This window comes from Lepidochelys kempii, chromosome 25 (assembly GCF_965140265.1).
Source record: "Lepidochelys kempii isolate rLepKem1 chromosome 25, rLepKem1.hap2, whole genome shotgun sequence".
Classification (NCBI taxonomy): Eukaryota; Metazoa; Chordata; order Testudines; family Cheloniidae; genus Lepidochelys; species Lepidochelys kempii.
In genome coordinates, this window is record NC_133280.1 from 8785743 (window position 1) to 8812076 (window position 26334).

The 26334-nt window shown below is 48.5% G+C and overlaps 2 protein-coding genes across 12 annotated transcripts in view; one reads left to right on the forward strand and one right to left on the reverse strand.

The window, feature by feature from the left end:
• Positions 1 to 1063: 1063 nt before the first annotated feature.
• On the reverse strand, positions 1064 to 26217 carry SIRT6 (sirtuin 6). Of its 11 annotated transcripts, none has more exons than XR_012156236.1 (9): positions 25972 to 26205; positions 25085 to 25347; positions 18085 to 18267; positions 10333 to 10440; positions 9008 to 9103; positions 7679 to 7759; positions 6541 to 6664; positions 3697 to 5317; positions 1064 to 1127 (listed from the first exon to the last, which is right to left on the reverse strand). XR_012156236.1 is itself a non-coding variant. In XM_073324621.1 (9 exons), the coding sequence occupies exons 3-9, from the start codon at positions 18884 to 18886 to the stop codon at positions 4970 to 4972; spliced, it is 1017 nt and encodes a 338-aa protein (XP_073180722.1). In that variant the 5' UTR covers positions 18887 to 18968; positions 25085 to 25212; positions 25992 to 26048; the 3' UTR covers positions 1064 to 4969. The 11 variants fall into 11 exon arrangements, 8 of the variants coding, with proteins under 8 accessions (XP_073180722.1, XP_073180716.1, XP_073180717.1 ...); XR_012156235.1 differs by having other exon boundaries at positions 1064 to 1130; XM_073324621.1 differs by adding an exon at positions 18810 to 18968 and having other exon boundaries at positions 1064 to 5317; positions 25085 to 25212; positions 25992 to 26048.
• The window catches only part of ANKRD24 (ankyrin repeat domain 24), a 31573-nt gene continuing 31420 nt past the window's right edge, over positions 26182 to 26334 (forward strand). Inside the window, exon 1 of the mRNA XM_073324610.1 lies at positions 26182 to 26333. The gene's annotated coding sequence lies outside the window, so the exon portion shown is untranslated. The remainder of the gene's footprint in view (position 26334) is intronic.

Sequence of the window (26334 nt, forward strand, 5' to 3'; positions counted from 1 at the left end):
CCCCTCCATCCTAGGGTTGGGAGCAGGGATGCTCTGTGTGTGTGTGTGTGTGTGTGTGTGTATGTATACACACAGGATGAAGGGGGCTGCAGCTGGGGTGGGTCTTGGCCAGGGGCAGCGGCTGGGGGCAGGAGCCAGCAGCTGGGGTCGCGGCCAGCTGCGGTTCCACTCCCGGCCCGCCCCCAGCCTTGGCCCCAGGCCAGGAACAGAGCAGTGTTGAGGCTTGGGGTATGGCCAGGTAGGTGGCTGCAGGTGGGACCAAAGCAGAGCACGGGAGGAGGGGCTGGATGGCACTCCCTCCCCGCCCTCCATGGGAGCTGGCCCAGGTCCTGCCATCTCCCCCTCCGCTGAAGATTCCTCCGCACCCCCTAGGAGGGAACACCCCACAATTTGGGAACCTCTGACCTAGGTAGAGAGAAAGGATTGTCCAAGGTTAGGGCGTAACATGGGAGCCTGGGTACAATTCCCTGCTCACAGACTTCCTAGGTGACCTCAGGATTATCACTTATCCCCAGGTGCTCAAAGGTCATTAGATGCCTAAACTCCTTTAAGGATCTGGAACTTTTTCTCTGTGGGCCTCCCCTCCCATCTGTAAAATGGGATGACAGCCCTTCCTCGCTGCCCAGGGGTGCACAGCGCATTAAAGACCGTGAGGTGCTCCAGCGATTGGGGGCCATGTTCTGTAGGGAGAGCACTGAGCTTTTCCCAGGGCTCTGAAAAGGAAACACTTGGAAGTCATTTAGGAAAATGAAACCCCTGCATGGTATTCAAGGCCAGTATCTTACTTTATACATCTTCTATATGCAGACCCACAGCTAGTCCTTCATGCTGCCCACACATAGGAATAAAAAAAATTAACAAATTCTGATCATTTGGAGCAAATCACTTCTTCTCCCTTCTAACATACTTTAATGAGCAGTGAAATAGTTAAAAATTGTCATTAAAGGGATCATCTTCAGCCCACACTGATATTCACAGGGTTGCCTCTTGTTTCAGGCTCTCTGCAAACTCAGGCAGACACTACTGCAGGAGTCAGACTTGCTTCACATTTTCTTTGCAACAGTCGGAGATTCACTAGGCAAAGCCTGTCGAAAAGGCTAAGTTTTCCCTCTCAGGGAGTCAACAGGCTACTGAAACAAAGCAATAAAAACATCCACAGACTGGGGAGAAAAACTCAGCTTCTGGTTTTAGTTCAGGCATGGTTTTCATTTACAATTACACATACATTTCAATATCCCTATCCATTACACAGACATGCGGGTGGGTTTTTATAGTACTCTCTTCCTGTTCTTTCAACTCAAATCCGATTTCTTTTCTATTTTTGTATCTAGTCTGTTATACTGGTACACAACCCTAAACATGTGGGGTCCTTTTATCTGGTTCCCTCTCCATGGTGAATGCTGCACTATTTAAAGTGCCATTTAAAAAAATAAAGAAGGTAAAAAGGTCAACTGGGCAACTCACTTCCCCCCTCTGTGCCTGTTTCTCCTCCCACCCCTCTTTGTCTCCTCTGTTTAGATTTCAGTAGCTCAGGGTAGGAAGTCACTTCCCCTGTATGTACAGTGCCTGGCCCAATGGGATCCTGATCTTTGCTGGTGGTCCTGCCCCATATTATAGCGAGAACCCAGGAAGGCAGCCCTCAACACTCAAAGAAGGGTAGTGTCATGGCAGCAAAATCTAATGGTTTACCCTCCCTTGGACCAGTCCCCAGCCCACATTGTGTTGAGCAGCCAGCCAGCTGATCAGATAGAGAGGAGACCTGTCTGGAGACTGAACACTCACACCCACAGCAGGACACACACACACCCACCCACAAGCCCCATGCCACGCTGCCCTCAACACAGAGCATCGCGGCAGATTACCCATGTGGCCGGTACCTTGCCGCTCATGCGGAAAAGGAAGCATTGCAGGGGCAGGGGGAATCACAGCAAGGAGACCGGGACAGCAAGTTATCCTGTCACTTTGAACGAGGCTCATCAGATGTTTAGGCTCCCTGCCCAAACACAAGGACACTCCAAAGGGGAGCTCTGCTCGAGAGCACGGCTGTAAATCACTCAGAGCCACTGGGGCCCAGAACTAGCAGCTCCTCAATCCAGCACCACCGAGGCTTTCAATTAACGCAGGACCCAGGCCTGAGGCATGCTGAGCTTACCCAGTTCTCATGGAAGGCAGCAGAAGTCAAAGGTGCTCAGCATCCTCCTATCTCCAAACTATTATCCCAGAACCCCCGGGTAACTGCTAACACGGGCCTCCTGCTTTTCGATCCAGATTCAAGCCCCAGGCAGACGGCCCTTGCCAGGGTGTTGGAACAAGGCCATATGCAGCAGCTTTAAAATCCAATGGGAAAAAATTAGGGATTGGGAACTGGGCAGCCTTCAAGCTTCCAGGTGTTCTGGGTATTCTATGGAACTCCATCCCCTACCAAATCAGCAAGGGAGGGAACTCTCAGCTGCAGTGCCCGTTGAAGATGGTGCCCGATGCCACCAGCTAAGAGTGCCCATGATGCATGGGTGCCCAAACTTTGGCCATACAGGGGGGACACAGGTAACTTGCCAGGGTCCCAAGAACTGCACCTAGTTTGCATGTGTATTTACATAATATTAAAACAAACGAGCCCAGCCCCAACATTCGTTGTAACTCCCTTAATAGCAGAGCCCCACCTGTTGCTGCAAGGCAAAGGGGTGACCATGAGCTGTGTTTTAATCCTGTGAGGCCTCATGTAGATTGCACACCAGGCTTTGAGGAGTCCTGTCCCACAGTCATCTCTGTCTAGCTGCAGGTTTATGGCCTGCTTCCTTGCTATAGCTAATAAGTTGCATCTCAGAGGATCTCCGATTGCTTTACAAACTTCAGTGTAGGTTCACATCATCCCTGGTAGGAAGGAAAGGGCTGTGCAAGTGTAGGGATTACTGAAATGCAGCCATGTCTGGGGTGGATCCCAGCAGCAGTTTAACAGAGCACAGGAATGCCCCCGGCAGTTGAGGATAGGAAGTGAAGAATATAATATCCCGTAGAAACCACAGGAAAAATGGGGTAGGCAGAATAACTACCAGAGAGGAACGTCAGGTCACTGGGGTTAACTCAAACTCTTCCACCAAGTACCATGAGATCTTTACGTGACAAATGGCCAGGACCTGAAGTGTAAGTCTTGTCCAACAGATACAGTCTTTGTCAAGCTGTATTTTTATACAGCATCTCGAGGCGACTCCCACAGTACCCAGTGCTGTGTTTTTGGGATATACTGGAGATTGTAGATACAGCATGTTCTAGGACATTTTAAATTCTGACCAGGAGACTGAGACTGGAAACTGGCTCCCAGGAAAGTTTCTGCATCCCAACCCAGACTCTCCCAAGTGGCTCAGAAGATCTGCACCTGGGCTGATTAACATCCAGACTGCACTGGAAAACTGGCAGGAATATAAATACTGAGAATTTATCCGCAGCCAGTCACCTGCACCCCCAACCATTTCCATTTCTCTTTACTACTAAGACACAAATGGCTGCAAGTAAATTCAGTCCCCAGTGGCAGGCTTGAATAGGGGAGTGGAGACAGCTGGGACCACACAGCTTGCGTTCCCTACAACCCACCTTCAATCAGAAAAATGATCACACCATATGTAAGGAGGCGGCCCTCGGACCACAAAGCAAATCTCTGCCATGTCTCTTATAAGCCAGTTGCAATTACCATCTGTTTACCTTAGCAGAGGCAAGGCTGCATTCAAAGGGCAATCGCTGCATCTCATTATGTCAACAAAGGCGTCTGCCCCTCTTGCGCTCTGGTGACAGCATCCTGCTACCAGGCCATACTCAAAGAAGAGACATCCTTGCTTGTAGCGCACATTAACAATCACACAGAGCCATGCCAAATGGAGTCTGGCTGAATCCCTCTTGCTGCTGGACAGCAGCTGCCCTTTCGCTGCTAGGAACCTCAGCTAGTAAGTCTGCAAGGCAAGAAGAGTAACAGGCAGCTAGACTGCAAGTGTTCCCAGGGGCCCACAGAGCAGACCTGTGAGGGCACTCAGCCAGCTAGAACGCAGACTTAGCCAAAGAAACGGATGCAAGTCAGGCTCTTCCGCTGACCTGATCTGATCTGACCGACTGACGTCAATGATTGGATTTAATGCCACGCAGCAGGGAGGGAGGGTTAGTAGGGAAAGGACAATGAGGGAGACAAGCCAGGCTTTGCCACTGGCATGGAGGAGCCCTGGGCAAGTCTCACAGGGTAACATTTTCAAAAAGTGCCTGCTGACTTAAAAGCCTGTGTCCCATTTTCTAAAGCGGCACCTGACTCTCACCGACTTTCCATGGGACTTCTTCAAAATTTTACCCTCACTTCTCTGCATCTCCGTTTGCCCACCTGTCAAATGGGAAACGAGCGTCACCCCTCCTGCAAGAAGCGTGCACGCGTCAATGTGAGATCTTCGGGCGAACGGCTCACGAGACGTGCAACCGACGTACCCACGCTTCCCGATTATGGCAAGGCTGCAGTTCTCATGCCATGGGCAGCGCAGGATTTGGGGGTCGTGAACCCATCCAGACTTCAGCTCATCGGTGCTGTTGCCTGGCTAAGCGCTGCTCTCCTTACTCAAGGACGAGTCCTTTAGCTCCTGCTCCGCCTCCCACAACGACGAGCCAGACCTTGTAGCCCTTAGGCCAGATCTGCCAGAGAGGTCGAGGGAATTCTGCAGTCCTTCCCCAAGCAAGGCAGACGGCAGCGTGTGGGTCAGCAGCCAGCCCCCCTCACAATGGACGGAGCAGCAGCGACTGACCCCTACACCATAAGCGCCGCTGGGTAGCTGGAAACCAGCCCGCCCACGACTGGCGATGCAGCTGAACAGACACACACCATTGAAGTACATTTAATACTTACAAAAAGGGAGGTGATATTTCAAGGTATAAAAAGGACGGTAGGAAAAGCGGCCCAGGCTAGCTGCTAAGACCAACGACCAACTGCCAAGACGTTGGTAAGTCAGGTGAGCAGTGACTCCACTCTCACTCTCTTGGCTGCTACGGGGCTGCGGCCTGAGCCAGGACTTTCCTGTTTCAGACGGTCACCGTGCTCCTTGCGTGCCGTGCCGAGCCCCGGGCATGTCCCATCAGCCTCCTCTGCCGTGCCATTGTGGTGGGAGCAGGGCTCTTCCTTGGCTGGGCGCTGAGCATCCGGGTCGAGTTTTAGGGCTGGTTCGGGCTTCACAAGCTCAGAACTCTCCACCACCACCGGCCCCGTCCACTCGGGGATCTCCAGACCAAGCTGCTTCATCAGCCTTGTCATGACTTCATCCACGTAGCCATGGATGCGCAGGTCGGCTTGCCGGTCCTAGGGCCAAGAGACAGGAAACCGGCTCAGGAAGCTGATGTCACTCCAGCCCTACTACTTACACGTGCATCCAGAGGGCAGGTGCCTTTCAGCTCTACAACAGGCCACAATCCAGCCCAGCTCTGGATCCACCAGCTCTGGATCACCATCCAACAGCTCTCTGCTCGCCCAGATGACAGGAGCTGGTGACCTCCTTTTACTAGAGAAGCCCCAAATTCAGCCACAGACCCCTAGTGTGCAGCTGCTCTCTCCCCGTTAGGACACGCGGAGGACAAAGCTGACTCGCCTCAGGGGAATTCCAAACACCAAGCAATTTGAGGACTCTCTCAAGGGAGACCTGACCTCAACGATTTGGCTCTTGTTTTCAAGGGCTCTGCGTGCGCGTGTGAATTGGGCGAGGCCTAGCAACTTGCATCACACCGTGGATTAACTCTCAGCTCCGCACTGACCAGGCAACATTTGGGACAGATTTCAAAACTGGCCCTACAATTATCTCGATGCAGAACTAAGGGGTGAGTTGGCGGTGTAAGGAGGCAGGATTATTCCTCCTGGAGTTTAAGAGACAGGGATCTGTGCGGATTTCAGGAACACCACCCCCGTGAAGTGCTCAGTGAGTATCACCCTCAAAACAGCTAGAAATGTAGAGCCTTTCAGCCAAGCTGTGAAATAGACCGGTTCAATCACTACAGAAAAAGTTCTGTAGGGAAGACTCCTGCACTGCCTGGGTCAGGGACTAGATGACCCGAGTGGTTTTTTCCACCTCTAACCTTGATACACTTTGCAGGTCTTGGAAACAAACTGCCTTGGTTATGTAACAGGATCCTAATGATTCGGGTATTCGAGGGAGGTAGGAACATAAATAAAACTGGTCAAATTCTATAGTCTCGCAGCAAGGACTTAACTCAGGGGCTTAATTAACACTCAGGATTCCAATTCACCTGGGGATACGTGAGGGGTTTTGATCCCACCGGAAGGTTTATTTTTAATCACAGATCTAAGGTCTTTGGTAATGGGGACCCAGCATGTTTACTTACTAAACTAGGTTGATTTCTTCTAGCTGGCATTGTAAGCGGGCTGCCTGGCTCCTGGACTGACCCACTTTTGCAGGATTCAATCAAGCACCCACGAGTGCTGGGTGCTACGGCTGGAATAAAACCAAGGCCTGTCAGACTGTAGCTGGGCAGCTCTGAGCTCAAGGCGCCAGTCAAAGCATTTTAACTCACATGCTTCGTTGCTTGCAGATTTACTATGACCAGCTTCCCTCCTTTCCTTTTCGTGAGCAGGGGGAGATTGCCACTGGGTTTGATCTGAAGAGAGGTCCCCAGAGTGACTGACAGGTCAGCTTTCCTGCAGGTGGATAATAAAAAAGTGAACCCGTGAAAGGGAACGGAGCCAGTCTCAATGACTAAAGTCCCCTTCTCTAAGAAGACAAAAGGCCAGACTCCCGCCAGAATGCTACACACTGGTCTTACTGCCCCTCTGACGAGCCATACATTACAAGTGTTATAATAAACTGCATCTCAACTTAGGTTCAGAATTGGAACCTGTGAAACCAGGGAACAAAACCCCATTTCAAATGATGTGCAACAGACTTGGGGGCAGGGACTCTCTCTCTTCTGTGTTTGTACAGCATCTAGCACAATGTGGTCACTACATCAGTAGAAATAATAATGAACCAGGCCTTGGAAAGTCTTGTAAATATCCACCCAGCCCCAGCAGCAACGATTATCCTTTCATTTCCTCCTGTCCCTTTATACTGCAAGATCTGAGAGGCAGGGACTTATTTACTTGGCACTAGTCACTTAATATACATTGCTACGTCCTCTTAAGATGCTTGATCAATAATAAGAAACGAGACCCAGGAAATATCCTTCCCTCTTGGGGAATACCACAAGCACCTGGGATCATCCAACCACCACCTCCCTGGCAAAAGCTGTTGGTTTCTGAATGTTTCATTTACCCCACTGTCTGCAAAGCCTTTTGGTGATAGGCCAGGTACAATCTCTGTCTCAAGAGGAAAAGGGGATCTGCTTAGGGGATGCACTCAATACACTTTATTCACCTTTGACTCCTGGAATCCAATAGTAACACGCTTCCTTTGAGATTTATAATTCTGGCCAGCTACAGTCACTCTTAAGGATTAGCCAGGGTCAAAAGCCTGGAACAAAAGGTCATTGAACTGGGAATGGCAGGTCAGATTCCAAGTATCTGAACAGCCTAATTCATCCCAGCAGATGGCAAGAAGCTTGGAGAGATCTCATAGCAACAAGTTTCATGCTGAACGAGTTATCAGGTGGTTTTATTGAAGTACCAGGTTTTAAACAAAAGGGTGTCAAAACACAGTGCTGCGGAAAGCAATACCTGCAGGCGTCGTCTGCTAGACTCAGGTCCCGATCAGGCAGAGAATCTTCCCAGTCTAAAACAGTGTCTATTAACTTTCCTCTGGGGAAAAAAAAAATCCAACAGGAAACAGGGTTAGCTTTGCTCTCAGACAAGGGAAAGAACAGGGACAGGGACCCAACCGCAGAGCTGCTGAGGAGAGGCTCTTGATGTCCATGTCCAATTAGCTCCATTTGTAAGATGGATGTTCTAACTCCTGCCTGCACAAGTTCAGCAGGGGATCTGAGAGTCAAGCTGGGTTCAGCAAACAAGATTCTGTGGGGCAGATTCTGCTGTCAGTTACACCTGTGAAGCCCCCAGCACTGAGGTCAGAATGTGGCTCTGCAACTGGAACTTTGTTAACAATTCTGTGATGATGGGTGAGCAGGAATGGAGTCCATGAGATTGACTTTCTGTTGCTCTGGACAACGTGCAGTCACTGAAACCAGTCCATACTGGGTGTGAAGAGCTACTAAGTCAGAACGGTGGTATCCTACACACAATTTGCACTGGTGTAAAAGACCCTAGCAGGTGCAGAGGCGTGGAGAATCAGGCCCATTCGCTCTTGCCCAGACCTACATTCCGTTAATAGAAATGAGGAACAGTAAGAAGTGTGTCACTGAAGATGGCAAGTGCATTTGAAATACACACAGAGCAGATCTGCGGATGCCATTTTCACAGAGCCACTTTTCCAGCCCTAAGCCCAGGTTACGATGAAAATCACATTGCAAAGAATCTCCACCTTAAAGCTAAACAATTAAAAACAAAGCTAACATACGTAATGCAAGCAGCAGCAGGACAGAGTGGAATCAAACATACTGCTACAGGGGAGAGAATGCGCCTTTCAACACAGCAATCACACAATGCAGCGCACTTCAGCCGCAACGGACCCACATGTAGCCAGGATTCAGGGAGCAACAGAAAGGGGAGTTTTTCAAAGGGCACCTAGGTACCCAATTCCCATTGACAGACGATGTGAATTGGGTGCCAAGCTCCCATTTGTACCTCTGAAGATCTCCTGCACAGTCTCTGCTTTTCATAGGAGAGAGTTTAACAGACTGAATCTGACCTGAGGGGGTTTGAGTGTAGGAACTCACCCACTCCTAACACAGACGCAAATGTGAGTCGTTGGCCCTTCCTTGAGTATCTAGAGAAGCCCTCCAGGTACGCTCGGACTGCGCCATGTGGTAAAAACCAAAGACACACACATCCAGGAAATGGTGGAGTCCAGGAGTTTCATAATTGGTACGTTTCTGCAGGATGCAATTCTGCCTTTCCCTTCCCCCAAGGCTGTCATTCCAGGATACATACCGGCAGGCACGAAGCCCTCTTGCTTTGGAGACGTCGCACAGCCTGCCGGTCGGCTTGAGGCCCATGGTGCCCACGACAGCGTCCCGCACATACTGCCTTCACATGCAATGAGAAAGGATGCAATTCAGGGTGTGAGACAAAACAAGAGTCTGTTCACAACCATTAACATGCAAGTGCATTGATAAGAAAGATGCTAGAACGCACCCGCCAGGAATGGGGAACCGCGGCCAATGGGAGCTTTGGGGGAGGTACCCGCAGGTAAGGGTAGTGCATGGAGCCCTCTGCCCCGCTCCACCCCCGGGGTCGCAGGGACGTGGTGCTGGCCGCTTCTGGGAACAGCACGGGGCCAGGACAGGCAGGGAGCCTGCCTTAGCCTCGGTGCGTGCTGCTGCCACGCTGGAGCCGCTAAAGGTAAACGGTGCCGGGCCGGAGCCCGCACCCAGAACCCCTCCTGCACCCTGCACCCTGAGCCCCTTCCTGCACTCCGCACCCGTCCCTGCACCCCAACCCCCTGCCCTGAGCCCCCTCCCGTACTCCGCATCCCCTCCTGCACCCTGCACTCCCTCCCGCACCCCAACCCCCTGCCCCAGCGCTACATTCGTGGCCTTGCATGCAATTTCCCCATCCACATCTGGCCCTCGGGCCAAAAAGTTTGCCCACCCCTGTTCTAGACCATGCGACTGAGTAATGAGAAGGAAGATATAAAGGCAGAAAAACACTGAGAATCATGCCCCTTTGGTGCTAAGAGAAGCTGGAGATGAACATTATTGGCCAAATCCATCCCCAGTGTAACTAGTGAAGTGAACAGTTACACCAGGGATCAATTAGTCCCTACACCATAGTTCTACCCATGGCACTCTCCCGCTCAAGGAGTTTAGAGCAATAATTTCAGAATTCAGGATTTGTATTTCCTAGAATCAAAAGGCAAAATTCAGACTGCTGTGACCTCTTATTCATATTTGGCAAACATATATAAACAAGACCTGGCTACAATGGAGAGACCATTGATATTTAAACTGGGCATGACCAATATGACGAACAGATTACAGGAGCTGTGAAGATCTTCTATGGGGGCAGGAGTTAGTGTTCTCCCACTAAGTGGCAAGATTTAGGTGTTTATTCAGGATTTACTCATAGCGCACGCCCTGTGCTCTCTGCATCATGGGCTTATCTGCCAGAAGCTCACGTAGTGATCGAACTTGACTCATGCTAGAACTAACAGTTATATAAGGGAATCCAGAACTGCAGCGACCATCTGTACCCCAGAGACACGCCCAAGGGCTACAGTGCTTCTCAGCACCATGGCAGTGGAGAGACTCACTCACGCTGCCTTTTTACAAACGAGTGTGTCTTGACCGGCAGGGATGACATACTTGCTGCATTTCACACATTCCTCCACAAACATGTTCCCGTGCAGCTCGGCCAGCTTGTCCCTGCAGAAGAAACAGCAAAGGTTAGCGGAAACCCGGAGGCAACACTTGGTGACTCAGGTTGCTCAAGAGACTCTTATTTACAGCCATCGTGGATACATCAGGCCCACCCGGTCTCTAGTTAAGGTTCTGACAATGTCTAGCTCTGGTGAAAGGGGTTGTTCTGGATGAAACACTCCTGTGCTGGAAGGGATCAGGCCATGTGGCCCAAAGGTTTCTGTGATGGCAACGCCATAGGTTGAGTGACCCTAAAGGTGACCCATGTTATTTCCTTGTGCACCATTTCCTGCTGGCGCCCTCAGCCTTGCTGCCAGTTTCCCACAGCTCCCCAAAACCAAATAAACCCACAAGCCTAATCCAGTGCAGCTGATGGGATTCCCTTTGTTAGCATATTGACTCCTAATAAAGAATAATGGCTCTTTTTCTGTATGTTTTTTGTATTGTGGTAGCATGTAGGAGTCCAAGTCCTAGATCAGGGCCCCACTGTGCGAGGTGGTGCACAAACGGAACAGAGAGAGACTGTCCTTGCCCTAAGGAGCTCACAATCTAAGTAGGTTCAAATGAAAAGCCAGCAGCTCTGTAAGTTAAACACCACAACAGCGTTCCCACTCTAGCTGCTACCGGAATACAACTAATAGTAGCCCGTGCACTGTGTATGCATGCAGTGAGGGGCCCTGCCCCAAGCATTTACCATCCAAACAGACAAGACAAAGGACGAGAGGGGGAAACAGGCATTGAGAGGGGAAGTGACTTCCCCAATGTCACAGCAGGCAACTAGCAGAGTCAGGAATACAATCCTGGTTTCCTGCCTGCCAGTCCAGTGCCCTATCCACTAGACAGGGGCTCCCAAGCGGTGACTCCTGTCCCCCTGATGCTCCCTGAGCTTGACATTCCAGCCATTCACTTCACCGTTCGAGAAGGTGGCACATGAGCCACTGAAGTCAGGGAGCCACTGCACTAGACGATCCTGCATCTAACTAGTTAGGCCTCCGGCCCTTTGCTACATGGCCTCCGATGTAGATGATGCACGTTTACCAACCTGCTTGCTCTTTCAGCACCTAGTCCACTCTGAAGTTTCACCCAAACCAACCCAAATGCACCGAGACATGCTCGACTAATGCTAAAAGCAGGCGTTTAAAAAAAAAAAAAAAAAGTTTGGAATTGAACGGGACTGTTCTCCCGTGATTATACTGCCACCACGTAGATGGAACACCCTGTGGCATAGCATCACACCCCACACTAGAGGTACAATTTTCACTGTGAAATGCTAGAGGAGAAGGAAGGAGGAGTTTCAGATTGCATACACCAACCACATTTCCGATTTCTTCCCCCTGTTCTGGACCTGACCTGAGATTTTTATTTGAGATCAGTAATGAAATGGGTCCAGAGCTTCTCTGATTTTTTTAAAATTATGATTATTTTGCCTTTGCGCCGTTCCACGTCTTCGCTGTCAATTACATCAAGAGATTTGCACCGAGACTGACAGTAGCGCAACCTGATCTGTCAAGTACCTCGGAAACCGCCTTCCACTGCTTCTGTAAGATCAGTGCCTCTTTGTAAAGTCCTTTGTTGTGGAAAGTGCATGATTTGTTTTGATCAAAGTTCCCCTTGTGCTCAGTACAACTTTCAACATCTGCTCGCCGGATGCAGATGCAAAGACACAGCCTCCCTGAGTTCGGCAGTCAGCAGCTGGAAGCTGGGCCAGCAGCCACGAGGCTGACTGTAGACTTTCAATAATTCTTCGACAAGCACGACGTACACCCTTAGGCTCCGGTTCAACAAAGCACTTAAGTGTATGCTTAAGTCACATTGACGTCAACGGGCTTAAGTGCTTTGGTGAATCAGGGCCTTAGTGAGGTTTACATGAGCTTATAACAGGGGGACAGTCCCCTTAACAGTAGTAGGGACAAAGAGATTAGTCAACATCTGTTTTGTGATGTGTCCCTTTAAGGTTCCTGGGATTTTGAAAGCGGACACAGTGCAGATGGGAGAGGGGATGACAGACCCAGGGGAATAGTTAATACTTGGGAAAAACCTTGGCTACTGTTTCTTTAAGGGCCTTCTCCTCTTCCACTCTTGGAGTCCCAGACAACAGGTATTGACTCGCTCCTTTCCTACGGTTATGGTGGATCATATTAAAGAAGTTCTGTATTAAAATCACAAATGAGTTTGATTCCCCCTCGTTTAAATTCCGGGTTATTACTAATTAAGAGGTCTCTTGGTTTTTGGTCTCTTGTTTTTACTGTTTCTCTCCCTCTCTGTGTGAAACTTGCAAGCTGCCAGTTGTGTTAATACATCCTAAGACTGAGTCTGTTCTCAAAGCAATGCTTTGTAACAACAACTACTCACACCGAGAGAGACTCAAAGCGATACTCTGTAACAACAGAAACAGCATCCGGAGACTCCCCGACCTTTTGTTGTCTTCAACTCGCTTTGTTAACAATTGTGATTAAAACAGAGATAGAGGATGTATGTGGATGGATGCCTGGTATGGATAATAAAAGAATGATCAGGGAGGTGCCAGCCTAAGAATCCAGTGTCAATCGGCCGAAGAAGGTGTCAAGTGGAAACAACCAGAGGACCCCCAGAGGGCAGACTGGAATCCACCCAACAGCCTCAAGGATGGGAGAACCAAAGAACAAGGTAACATCTGGCAGCACGGAGCCGTCAGGAATGTGCCATCTGCTGATTGATTCAGCAACAGCATGATGAAGCACTTCCCATAGACTGGCAAAGGAATAAATTACTATAAAAATGGACTCTAGAAACTGAGAACTTTGGGGTCTGATTCTGCAAACCAACTTCCAGGAGCATCAGATGAGCATCTGACAAGGCCCTGCTCCCTCCTTGTTTCCAGGGCCACCTGGCCAGTGGCTTGGCATGAGCAACTCTAAGGCTGGTAACTATGATAACAACCTTGCAGAACCTGTGTGTGTGTATGAATGAATGTGTGAATAAATATGAAATTGAATGGAATGTTATAGCTATAACTAACTGCTTACTATGATTCTTTCTGTATTCACAATAAATGTGGCATTTTGCCTTATTCCCTTTAATAAGATCCTGCTGGTTTTTATTTTATTGGTATAACACTATTACCCTGAGGGGGTATAGTCAAGTTGTTACAATGCTCAACCCCCATATAGTAGTAGTTTAGGATGACTGCTCCAGAGAGCTCACCTTTTCCCCACTTAATCATCATTGTCCAGATAAATGGCAAAGGCATCTGTCATACTTTTCTCTGTACTCTTAGTATCTTCAGCAACTTGGAAACAATATTCTCTTGAGGAGGAGGAGTGGTTCCCATATGAAAGGCAGTACTATTAAGTAGAACATATGGATGCATCTGGCTATGTTCAGGTCATTTCTCATGTTAAATCAAACACCTTGCATTAATGGCAAGGTAAATTCTTTTGGTTCTTCCTGTTGTTTTTCTTGTTTCTTCCCTTACAATTTTAACTGTGGGCCTTGGCATTTAAGTCTGTCTGGAAAAGAATATCCAGGGCAAACTGCTTCAATATTTTCTTCAAATTGCTCAGTTTTTGCTACATGGTGAAATTAGAGTAAGAGACGGCTGCAACTCTTTTCAAGTCAAGTCTTTGCCTTTCAGTTGTTTTAATGGCATAACCACTGTTTGATCTTTGCCATTTTTTGGTGTTAATGATGAACAGAGATTGTTCCTGAATGAAACTCATGTACAGCTGCTGGAAAGCCCAGCCCTGGGACAAGAAAAGCATCTCACGTGCAGGCTCAAACTCAACGTTTTGCTTTTCCGCTTCAATGAGCAAAATTTCATTCAATAACCTTTGATCTTGAAGAAAAAAAATAGATTTCCTGCACTCCAAGATGAGTGCGGATGCTTTCTACTTATCAACGCTTGGCAGTGTGAATACTGTCAGACAGACAGAATTGTATATTTTCACTACTCCAGACACTTGTTTTCTACCACTTCCTTCAATCTACCCATTTTTTGTCAGAAATTCACACATTGATATTTGGCAATTAGTGAGCATTTGCCATATTGGTCAGTAGCTTTGACATTTACTTTAGCTATGAGGAGAAACTGCCACCTTCCCAATTCAATACTGAAGCCTAAAAATACGTTGAGCCATCCTGCTTTGGACAGGACCCGATCATCAGTTGTGTCCATGTAATCTAGATTCTAGCAAACCAAGCCCTAACAGGTTTCAGAGTAGCAGCCATGTTAGTCTGAATTTGCAAAAAGAAAAGGAGTACTTGTGGCACCTTAGAGACTAACAATAAGCCCTAACAGTTCACAGGTTCACACATTTCCCTAATACGCAAAGACAGTTACCACCACCCACTAGCCACACACCCCTCAATAACCAACAGTTTAATGTATTCCCCTTCTGTTCTGGGCTTTTTTAGGCAGTTCGGTTGCTTTCCTATTGTTTCAATCACTTCCTTTTTACCATTTTAGAACTGTTGAAATTTTCATTCATAGATGGAAATAAGAGTCTAGTATTTCTCTCATAAAAAAACTTCTTTCAAACATGTGTTCAGATCAGTACTTGAGAGTGATACACAGGCCTTCCCAACACAGAAACTGCACCAGTTAAACTAAACCAGCTAAAAAAACCCCTCACCCCTTCAATTTAACTACTGCAAGTGTGTGTATGCACTAGGCCACAGAAATAAAAATAAAAAATAAAAAAAGAGAGAGACCAGAGGGACCAAATGGGACAGCCCAGTAGTTCTCCAACTGTGGGTCACGACCCCATTTTAATGGGGTCACCAGAGCTGGTGTTAGACTTGTTGAAGTCCGAGTCCCACTGCCTGGGGCCGAAATTGAAGCCCGAGGGCTTCAGACCTGGGTGGTGGCGCTCAGGTTACAGGCCACCTGCCTGGGGCTGAAGTCCTTGGACTTTGGCCCCCCTTGCCTAGGGCAGTGGGGATTGGGCTTTGGCTTTGTCCCCCTCCCTCCTGCCCACCCGCCCAGGGCGGCGGGTCTCAAATGGGCTCAGGTTTCGGTCCCCCCTTCTGAGGTCGTGTAGTAATTTTTGTTGTCAGAAGGGGGTCGTGGTGCAATGAAGTTTGAGAACCTGTAGGATAGCCCATAGTCACAGCTCTCATTAGAACTTTCTTGAGGTGTGAAGTTGGCTCTGCCACATTCAAAAGAAAATTAATCAGATTTGTAGAGAACAGTGTTTTTTCTAATCACTCCGGTCTGACTTTGTCAAAGGGCCATTTGTATTGTTAAGAAAAAGAATTAAGCTCTGAGCTTCCTCATGGGACAAGAACACAAGCAAATATCTTCTCAAGCCAGACAGCTGCTAGATTTGCTCTTTAGCTAACACCATGTCATGCTATTTGTAAGCTGCACCTTCTCTAAGGAAGCAAGTTCCCATTCATACACCTGCCTCACCACCGCCTTCCTTTATATTTTCTTTCTTGAATTAAAATTGCATTCTCGTCTACCAGCCGTGTCTGATTCAGGCACTCCAGCACACAAGACAAATAACCCATTTGTCTGAAGTGCTAGAAATGTTCTGTCTGGGGTATTTTTATTGTAGATTAAAGTTTCTGTCCAAGGAAGAAGCTGCCTTTTCCAGACTGAGCTAATGGAAAGGCAGGTTCCTTTGAGGACATCTTTGAAGCGGGCTTTACTTGACTAAGTGCAGCTCGGTCTCTACCGCCATACATGGGGGGATTGGAGAGACTGCATCCACACATCAATCAAGTGCACAGCTCGCAGCTGGGGGCACACAGCCGTGTGGTTTTGGACTTCATTATAACGAGAATGCAGGAAGAGAAGCAAACAAATCAAGTAAACCACAGTGCTGCTAAAACGAAGATGAACCTGAAACCCAGGACTATCTCCCCCTAATGCCCCTTCTGAAGTGTTACAGATCTACGCAGGAAAGCATAGTTTCAAGGCGCTCCAGACCCAGTCAGGCGCCAGTAAAGGTTTTCTCACTGAAGAGAGGGGGTAGGGATGGAGTTTATTAACCTTACCTAATGAAACCCAGTTCACCCAAAACAAAAACTACTGCAAAATGTACTACTTGGAGGTGACTCACATGGGAAGCCGTACTTGCACAGAGCAGAGAAAGGGGTAAGACAGCCAAGTTAGCCTTTCTGAAATGAGTTTGACGTTCTTAGTCCAGTTCCAAGGGACAGGTGTCCACAACAGGCCACAAACCGCACCCATGTTGGCGGTTTTCATAAAGAAGCCAAGGTCTGACTAGGTTACAGAGACCAAATTCCCCTTTCTCCAATGGGTCCCTCTAGATTAGCACTGAGGCGCATGGACAGGCTGGCCTGGGAAAAGGTTGCTGGATCTGATCTGCAAGAAGGGACTTCAATCTCCAAGACGAATAATCCAGCACTTGTCACAAGCATTACATTATCTGTGTCAGCATCATACTAGTAAAGGGAAGCTGACCTTGCTCTAAGCAGAAGCGCAGACATGCCAACTTAAGAGGTGTGGTAGCCAATATGTGGTCTAAGGAATTTTACGATGCAGCCCTCAGTTATCCTCCTTTTGAACAGAGATGCAGCCCACAGGGACTACAAATCCCAGCATGCAGTGTTCCATCCTGAACACCACATGCTGGGATCTGTAGACTTGGCAGGCCACACCTGCCTCTAATGGGTGGTTGCACTTTGTTCCTATGTGCACGCAAATTTGGCTCTTGTAAGGCAGGCTATGCAGCCATCAGCTGAACTTTCATTCCCTCTCTATCCCAAGACACCTCCCTACAGACACAATGTAATTCTGTACATTCTTTCTGTACAGCTCCTTGCACGCTAACAGTGCTCTGTAAATATTAGTACAATTTAGATCAGCTTGTGACCAAATGGAAGTTTTCCCATTTTCACTTGAACGGGTCCTACAGACACACACAGAGTAGAACTAGCAGGCTAAGATGACAGCTCCCCATAAGCCCACAAGGGGAAGGTGATGGCAGAGCGCATTGATGTAACCTGCCCACAAATTCAGTCCTTACAGACACAGCCAATCATGATGCTTCCCATGGCCAACAATACCGGCTGCTTTACATGAGCCAATGTCTGCCCTCTAACACAGCGAGTGGGTGCTAGATCTTGTAGGGTAGGTCAAATCCATTTGTAGCAAGACCCAGCACAGCTTTGGGAAGGAGTCCTGGAACTATATGGGTCATTGCCCTTAAACAAAATAAGGCCCCGCCTTTAGAAATAGCAACACAGGAAGAATTGGGTTTAGGGTGGTCCATGGAACTACCACAAGAGCATTCGATAGTGCTGATGCTGTTAGATCTGCCTCTGTCCTAGTCCCACAGCCTCTCCCTCTCTTTAGATCCAATGCAGCTTATTTTCCCCAAAGGCATCTGGCAGGCCCCCCCCAACCACACACTCACTATAGCAGTGGGACTAACAGCTGTTTTAGTACAAACATGATTAAGAAGCCATGTTGCTTCTAAAGCTGAAGGGGTTCGGGCCCCAGGCATTGCTTTCATCTCTGGAGAGCACTGAAGCATTAATACCTCTGTTGTTACAAGCATTAGCCGAGATTTGTGTAGCGTCCATACACACACTCCTGCAAAGCTGCACTTGATAAAAAGCAACAACGCGGCAAGCTTTGATGCCTGTTACAGGCATCTGGGCCCTGCCGGGTCGAGAGATGGATAAGGGGAGGTGCAGTACCGTGGGAATCCAGAACGCACATGCAGGCCATCCACGTTTTGGCTGACCAGGAACTTCAAGATGCCGACTCTCTGCAGCTCCAGCAGCGCCATGTGGGTCTTGGAAGGCCTTGCATTCTCAAAGGTAGTGTCAAACTTGGGGGACAATCCCCTCTCCTCCATAGTCCATACGCCATTGGGCCCCCTGTTTGGGGGGGGTGAGGAAGGGAAAGAAATCAAGTTATAACTGGAAGTAGCAGGCATTAAGCAGCAGTCATGAGACACCATGTGAACTCTAATTAAGGGGGAGAAAGCAAAGTGAGTTGCTAAATGAAGGTGACCTGCTACCATGGCATTTCTGTCCTTGATGTGACAAGAACATGGCTGGGCCCTATAGCTGTAAACTTGGTGCTTAATTCAATGCTACTGCGGGCAACGTTTTAACATTAAAAAGTAACTAGCAAGATGGAAATGAGAATGATAACTTCTGCACTGACCCAAATCAAATTCAATACTGAAAGTACAGGCATGAAGAGCGGGCAGTACTGGAAGAAGAGCATGCAACATAGGGCAAGGCCCAAAGGGCCTAAAACCGACAGGGGAGCGCTCAAAGCTGCCTGGGGACCACGGGGCATGATAGAGGTGCAATGACATGAGGCTTAATTTAGGAGCAGCTGGGGGAGGAACCACTGCCTGGCATATCAGTAAGAGCATGATCTCTGCAAATGAGGAAGGAGAGATGCCTACATGGGAAGGGAAGCCAATGGCATAGTCCACAGCAGTCTCATTTCGGCCAAATCCAGAGGCTTGCTCAGTGGTGACATGAGGCACACCACATGGAGTTAACATATAACTTGAATGCTGAGGAGACTGTCGATTGTAGCCGGAGGTTCAGCCAACAAGAGGCTGTAAGAAAGATAGATGCACTTCATCTTCCCTCCACTTGCTCATTTTCCTGCTAGGACTCTGCCCGTGCAGGAATTGCCCCTCATTTACCGCCATGTAACATACACTTATCCTTTAAGTGGCCTCTAGATTCAACCTCAAGAGTACTCAGAGTCACTGAATGGAGAACGTGTGTGTGTTGGGGGCTGGGAGCACCATGTGGTTAGCTGGACACAAATCAGAAATCAAGAAACTGAAGAGACCTATTAGGTCAGGTCCGGGGCAGGATTATACTGTAGGGAATATTCTCCAGTGCTCTGTCCAATCTTAAATGAATTGAGCAATGCCACTTCCATTACTTCCCCTGAGAGAAGTCCACAGTCTGAGATCTTTCCATGATCAAATGCTGAGCCTGCTTGTGTCCTATTACTCCTGGCTACATCCCCTTAAAACATTCTTCCCCGCCACAACCTTTACACCCTTCAGAAGGAACACAGGCCAATGTGTGTTCTAGACTGTGCTACCTACCATGGGACCTTGGGCAGGTCAATTCACTTCCGTGCCTCAGTTTCCCCATATTTGAACATGGATAGTAATACTCTCCTACCTCCTAGTAGGAGCACAAGTCTGCAGTCCAGAGGAGCCACCAAGGAGATTCTGGGCACCATTACATTACCACTCAGTAGGATGTTCCAGAGGAACCCCATTCAGTTTAGACTCAGAATCCCCTCACTAACAAGACAGGCTGACAGAAGCCACAACTACTGAAAGTGAAAGTTACCAGCCAGGAACAAGCATGATGGGACATTTTACTGTGCCAAAAAACAAAGTTTGCAGCCAAAAGCATACCAGGAATTGCACTGCCCAGACAGCGAATGTGCATACCCTACTTCTGGGGCAGCTCAGACAGGTCTGCAGAGAAACAGAACCACCTGCTCTTTCAGAGGAACAGATGGGCCTAGAAAACAGAAGGAATCAACAGACAGAACGAGGAGGACTTGTGGCACCTCAGAGACTAACCAATTTATTTGAGCATGAGCTTTCGTGGGCTAAAGCCCACTTCATCAGTTGCATGCACTGGAAAATAGAGTAGGAATATATATATATATATACACACACACACACACACACACAAACACACACAGAACATGAAAAATGGGGGTTGCCATACCAACTCTTAACAAGACCAATTGATTAAGATAGGCTATTATCAGCAGGAGAAAAAAAACTTTTATAGTGATAATCAGGATGGCCCATTTCCAACAGTTGACAGGAAGGTGTGAGTAGCAGTAGGGGAAAAATTAGCATGGGGAAATAGTTTTTAGTTAGGGTAATGACTCATCCACTCCCAGTCTTTATTCAAGCCTAATTTAATGGGTGTCTAGTTTGCAGATTAATTCCAGTTCCGCTGTTTCTCGTTGGAGTCTGTTTTTGAAGGTTTTTGTTGAATAATTGCGACTTTTAGGTCTGTAAGTGAGTGACCAGGGAGGCTGAAGTGTTCTCCGACTGGTTTTTGAATGTTATAATTCTCAATGTCTCATTTGTGTCCATTTATTCTTTTGCATAGAGACTGTCCGGTTTGGCCAATGTACATGGCAGAGGGGCATTGCTGGCACACGATGGCATATATATCACATTGGTAGATGTGCAGGTGAATGAGCCTCTGATAGTGTCGCTGATGTGATTAGGTCCTATGATGGTGTCCCTTGAATAGATATGTGGACAAAGTTGGCAACAGGCTTTGTTGCAAGGATAGGTTCCTGGGTTAGTGTTTTTGTTGTGTGGTTGCTGGTATTTGTTTCAGGTTGGGGGGCTGTCTGTAAGCAAGGACAGGCCTGTCTCCCAAAATCTGTGAGAGTGAGGCATTGTCCTTCAGGACACGTTATAGATCTCTGATGATGCACTGGAGAGGTTTTATTTGGGGGCTGAAGGTGACGGTTAGTGGCATTCTGTTGCTTTCTCTGTTGTGTCTGTCCTGTAGTAGGTGACTTCTGGGTACTCTTCTGGCTCTGTCAATCTGTTTCTTTACATCAGCAGGTGGGTACTGTAGTTGTAAGAACGCTTGATAGAGATCTTGTAGGTGTTTGTCTCTGTCTGAGGGGTTGGAGCAAATGCGGTTGTATCTTAGAGCTTGGCTGTAGACAATGGATCGTGTGGTGTGGTCTGGATGAAAGCTGGAGGCATGTAGGTCATTATAGCAGTCAGTAGGTTTCCGGTATTGGGTGGTGTTTATGTGACCATCGCTTATTAGGACTGTACTGTCCAGGAAGTGGATCTCTTGTGTGGACTGGTCCAGGCTGAGGTTGATGGTGGGATGGAAATTGTTGAAATCATGGTGGAATTCCTCAAGGGCTTCTTTTCCATGGGTCCAGATGATGAAGATGTTGTCAGTGTAGCACAAGTAGAGTAGGGGCATTAGGGCATGAGAGCTGAGGAAGTGTTGTTCTAAGTGAGCCATAAAAATGTTGGCATACTGTGGGGCCTTGCGGGTACCTACAGCAGTGCCGCTGACCTGAAGGTATACATTGTCCCCAAATGTGAAATAGTTCTGGGTGAGGACAAAGTCACGAAGTTCAGCCACCAGGTTTGCCGTGACATTATGGGGGATACTGTTCCTGACGGCTTGTAGTCCATCTTTGTGTGGAATGTTGGTGTAGAGGGCTTCTACATCCATAGTGGCCAGGATGGTGTTTTCTGGAAGATCACTGATGGATTGTAGTTTCCTCAGAAAGTCAGTGGTGTCTCGAAGATAGCTAGGAGTGCTGGTAGCGTAGGGCCTGAGGAGGGAGTCTACATAGCCAGACAATCCTGCTGTCAGCGTACCAATGCCTGAGATGATGGGGCATCCAGGATTTCCAGGTTTATGGATCTTGGGTAGAAGATAGAATACCCCTGGTCAGGTTTCTCGGGGTGTGTCTGTGCAGATTTGTTCTTGTGCTTTTTCAGGGAGTTTCTTGAGCAGATGGTGTAGTTTCTTTCGGTAACCCTCAGTGGGATCAGAGGGTAATGGCTCGTAGAAAGTGGTGTTAGAGAGCTGCCTAGCAGCCTCTTGTTCCTATTCTGACCTATTCATATCGACAACAGCACCTCCTTTGTCAGCCCTTTTGATTATGATGTCAGAGCTGTTTCTTGAGGCTGTGGATGGCATTGTGTTCTGCACGGCTGAGTTTATGGGGCAAGTGATGCTGCTTTTCCACAATTTCAGCCCGTGCATGTTGGCGGAAGCACTCTATGTAGAAGTCCAGTCTGTTGTTTCGACCTTCAGGAGGAGTCCATGCAGAATCCTTCTTTTTGCAGTGTTGGTAGGAAGGTCTCTGTGGGTTAGTATGCTGTTCAGAGGTGTGTTGGAAATATTCCTTGAGTTGGAGACGTTGAAAGTAGGATTCTAGGTCACCACAGAACTGTATCATGTTCGTGGAGGTGGAAATGTACCTGACGCAAAGCCCTGATTTATAGATGGCCCGTCTAGTCCAGTATACGGTCTCTGACAGGGATCAGTGTTAGGTATGTCAGAGGGAAGACGCACAACAGGGCAATTTCGAGTGATCCATCCCATGTCGTCCACTCCCAGCTTCTGGCAGTTGGACGTTTAGGAACTCCTGGAGTATGGGGTTGCGTCTCTGACCACCTTTGGCTAATAGCTATTGACTGACCTACCCTCTATGAATTTATCTAGCTCTTTTTTTGAACCCAGATATACTTGTGGCCTTCACAACAACCCCAGCAACAAGTTCCACAGGTTGACCGAGTGTGATTTAAAGAAGTACTTCCTTTTGTTTGTTTTAAACCTGTTGTCTATTAATTTCATTGAATTTATATAGTGGCATTGTGATATTTTCTGTCTTATTATCTATCCCTTTCCTAATGGTTCCTAACATTCTATTACCTTTTTGTCTGCCACGGTACACTGAGCAGATGTTTTGAGGAAACTATCCACGATGATGCTAAGATCTCATTTTTGAGCGGTAACCGTTAATTTAGACCCCATCATTATGTATGTATACTTGGTATTATGTTTTCCAATGTGCATTACTTTGCATTTATCACCACTGAATTTCACTGGCCATTTGGTCACCCAGACAGCCAGTTTTGTGAGATCCCTTTTTTAACTCTCTGCAGTCAGCTTTGGACTTAACTATCTTAAGAAATTTTGTATCAACTGCAAATTTTGCCACCTTGCTGTTTACTCTTTTTTCTAGATCATTTATGAATATGTTGAACAGCACAGGTCCCAATGCAGATCCCTGGGGGGCACCACTATCTAGCTCTCTCCACTGTGAAAACAGACAATTTATTCCTTTTGTATCCTATCTTTTAATCAGTTACTGATCCAAGAGAGGACCTTCCCTTTTATCTCATGAATGCCTATGTTGCTTAAGAGCCTTTGGTGAGGGACCATGTCAAAGGTTTTCTGAAAGTCCTAGGACACTATATCGACTGGATCGCCCTTGTCCACATGGTTGACACCCACAAAGAATTCTAAAAACCTTGTGAGGCATGATTTCCCTTTTCAAAAGCAACGTTGATTCTTCCCCACCATATTGTGTTCATCTATGTGTCCGATAATTCTGCTCTTTATAATAGTTTCAACCAATTTGGCGGGTACTGAAGTTAGGCTTACCAGCCTGAAATTGCGAAGATCACTTTTGGAGCCTGTTTTAAAAATTAGCATTACATTAAGTACCCTCCAGCCATGTCACACAGAGGCTGATTTAAGTGATAGGTTACGTACCATAGTTAGTAGTTCTGCAATTTTATACTTGAGTTCTTTCAGAACTCTTGGGTGAATCTCATCTGGTCCTAGTGACTTATTACTGTTTAATTTATCAATTTGCTCCAAAACCTCCTCTACTGACAACTCAATCTGGGACAGTTCCTCAGATATGTTGCCAAAAAAGAATAGTTTGGATGTGGGGATCTCCCGCTCATCCTCTGCAATGAAAACCAATGCAAAAACTTCATTTAGCTTCTACGCAGCAACCTTGTCTTCCTTGAGTGCGCCTTTAGCACCTCCATAATGCTTGTTTCACAGTCTTCCTGCTTCTGATGTACTTAAAAAAAAATCGCTGTTCGTTTTTGTGTCTTTTGCTAGTTGCTCTTCAACTTCTTTCTTGGCCTGACTAATTATACATTTACACTTGATTTGCCAGAGTTTATGCTCTTTTCTGTTCTCCTCAGCAGGATCTGACTTCCAGTTTTTAAAGGCTGCCTGTTTGCATTCTGCCTCTTTTACTCTGCTGTTTAGCCACAGTGGCATTTTTTTAGTCCTCTTACTGTTTCGTTTTCATTTAGATTATACATTTAGTTTGAGCCTCTATTATGCCGTTTTTAAATAGTCTCCATGCAGTTTGAAGGCGTTTCACCTTTTAATTTCCATTCACCTAGCGTCCTCATTCCCCCCCCCTTCTGAAGTTCAGTATTACTGGGGTTATTCTATATTGTTGTTATGCTATTAACCAGCATGCACAAATAAGCTATAAAAAGGGGACACCAGATATCAAGTACTTTCACTGCGTGGGTTGATGAAAGTTAGGTGTGGGTACTAGCTTTGGAGAATCATCTCACTGACTTCAGTGTCTCATCACAGCCCACTTTGGCCACTAAATAGCAAGCTTTTGACTTTGGGAGCGAACTAGAGCAGAGACTGTAGACAGACAGGAGAGGAAACCTCTCACCTCCATTTATCAGAGCGTTAGAAAAAAGGGAGTTTTCCAAAAGTAACAGTTATAAGGCACTAAAGAAATGGACTATTTTCCCTACAGCACTTAACACACAGGCTAACTGGCCAAGTATCAGGGATGGAGCCATAAGACAACTACTCGTTTCTCATTAATGAAATATTTTCACTATAAATACCACAAATACGATCACTAACCCAGCAAAATAACACTTGCACTCCTACAGCATCTGTCCTCCAAGGATCTCCAAGCACTTTATAAACATTAACCTTTTGCCAAACTCAGACACGTTTTCACAGGTGGGGAAACTGAGGCACTGAAAGGCAAAGTGACTTGCCTATGGTGAGTCAGTGGCAAAGCCAGGAATAGAGCCCCCAAGTTCTAACTCAGCACGTCACTCTGACCACTAGCCCACACTGCTTCAGTGATTACTGATATTTCTTCAGTCAGTGCCTTTACCTGAAGTCAGGGATCCCGGAAGCCGTACTGATCCCGGCTCCTGTGTGAAACACTACATTGGAAGAACCCCTTATCAGGTCTGCTAACGCACGCACTTTCCTCTCCAGCTCCTCTGGCGGGTCAAAAATCTGAGGGGAAAGGAAAATGGAAATGGAGAGCCAGAGAGACGCGTCCCCGCCAGCACACCAAAAGGCGGATAAGCCATTGCACCCAAGCCACCACGCTGAACTGCACGGCACGTCGAGTACAAGATCACAAGTTGACTGAAGGGGAAAAAAAAGTGTATTAGCACGGCATGAGGATAAACCAGTGCTGGCTGCCAAACCCCATGGCCTGGTACTGGGAGCCGGCAGGTACGTGGCCTCAGGATGTTCAGATTTAAACCTCAAATCTGCTTCAGTGAGGTGAGGAGTCAGCGAGGGGAGGGAAAGCACCCCCATGGGGGGGGGAGAAGTGAGGGGAAGCATCCACAGGGGGGGCGGGAGCCCAACAGGGTCCCATTGGGGGCCGGGGAGGGGAAGTGCCCCCAGGGGCAGGAGGCGAGCCCAGCAGGGCCCCGTGGGGGGGGTGGAGGGGAGTCCAGCAGGGCCCGTTGGGGGGCGGTGGGGGGAGGGGAGCGCAGGGCCCCGTTGGGGGGCGGTGGGGGGAGGGGCTCCTTTGGGGGGGAGACGAAGAGCCCCCGGGGGAGGGGGGGAGGGGAGCGCAGGGCCCCGTTGGGGGGCGGTGGGGGGGAAGGGCCCCGTTGGGGGAGTTGGGGGGGAGGGGCTCCGTTGGGGGGGAGAGGAACCGCCCCGGGGGGGAGGGGAGCGCAGGGCCCGTTGGCGGCGGAGGGGACCCCGGGGGGCAGTGGGAGGCCCGGGGGGGGGGCGCTGCTCCTTCGCTCGCACCTCGGGGAGGCCGCACTTGCCCTTGTCCGAGTACGGGGAGAGCCCGGCCGCGTAGTTCACCGCCATCGTCCCGCCGGCCGCGGCCCAGCGACCAATAAAGTTTTCCTTGTTGTCAATTCCTCTCGGGCAGGGCGAGGGCGGAAGCGGCCGGGCCGGGCGGACTGAAGCCGCCGCCTCTCAAGCCGCCTGCGCAGAGCTGCCAGGACCGCGCCGCCCGGCGCCATGTTCGCTCCGGGCAGCGGCGGCCCGCCCCGGGCGCGGGGCCGAGCTCAGGCGGGGAGCCCCAGGCGGGGGCCGCCCCTGGCCAGGCCGCGCGGAGGCTGAGACTGGCGGGGACCGGGTGCTCTCGAGGGTTTTGAACAG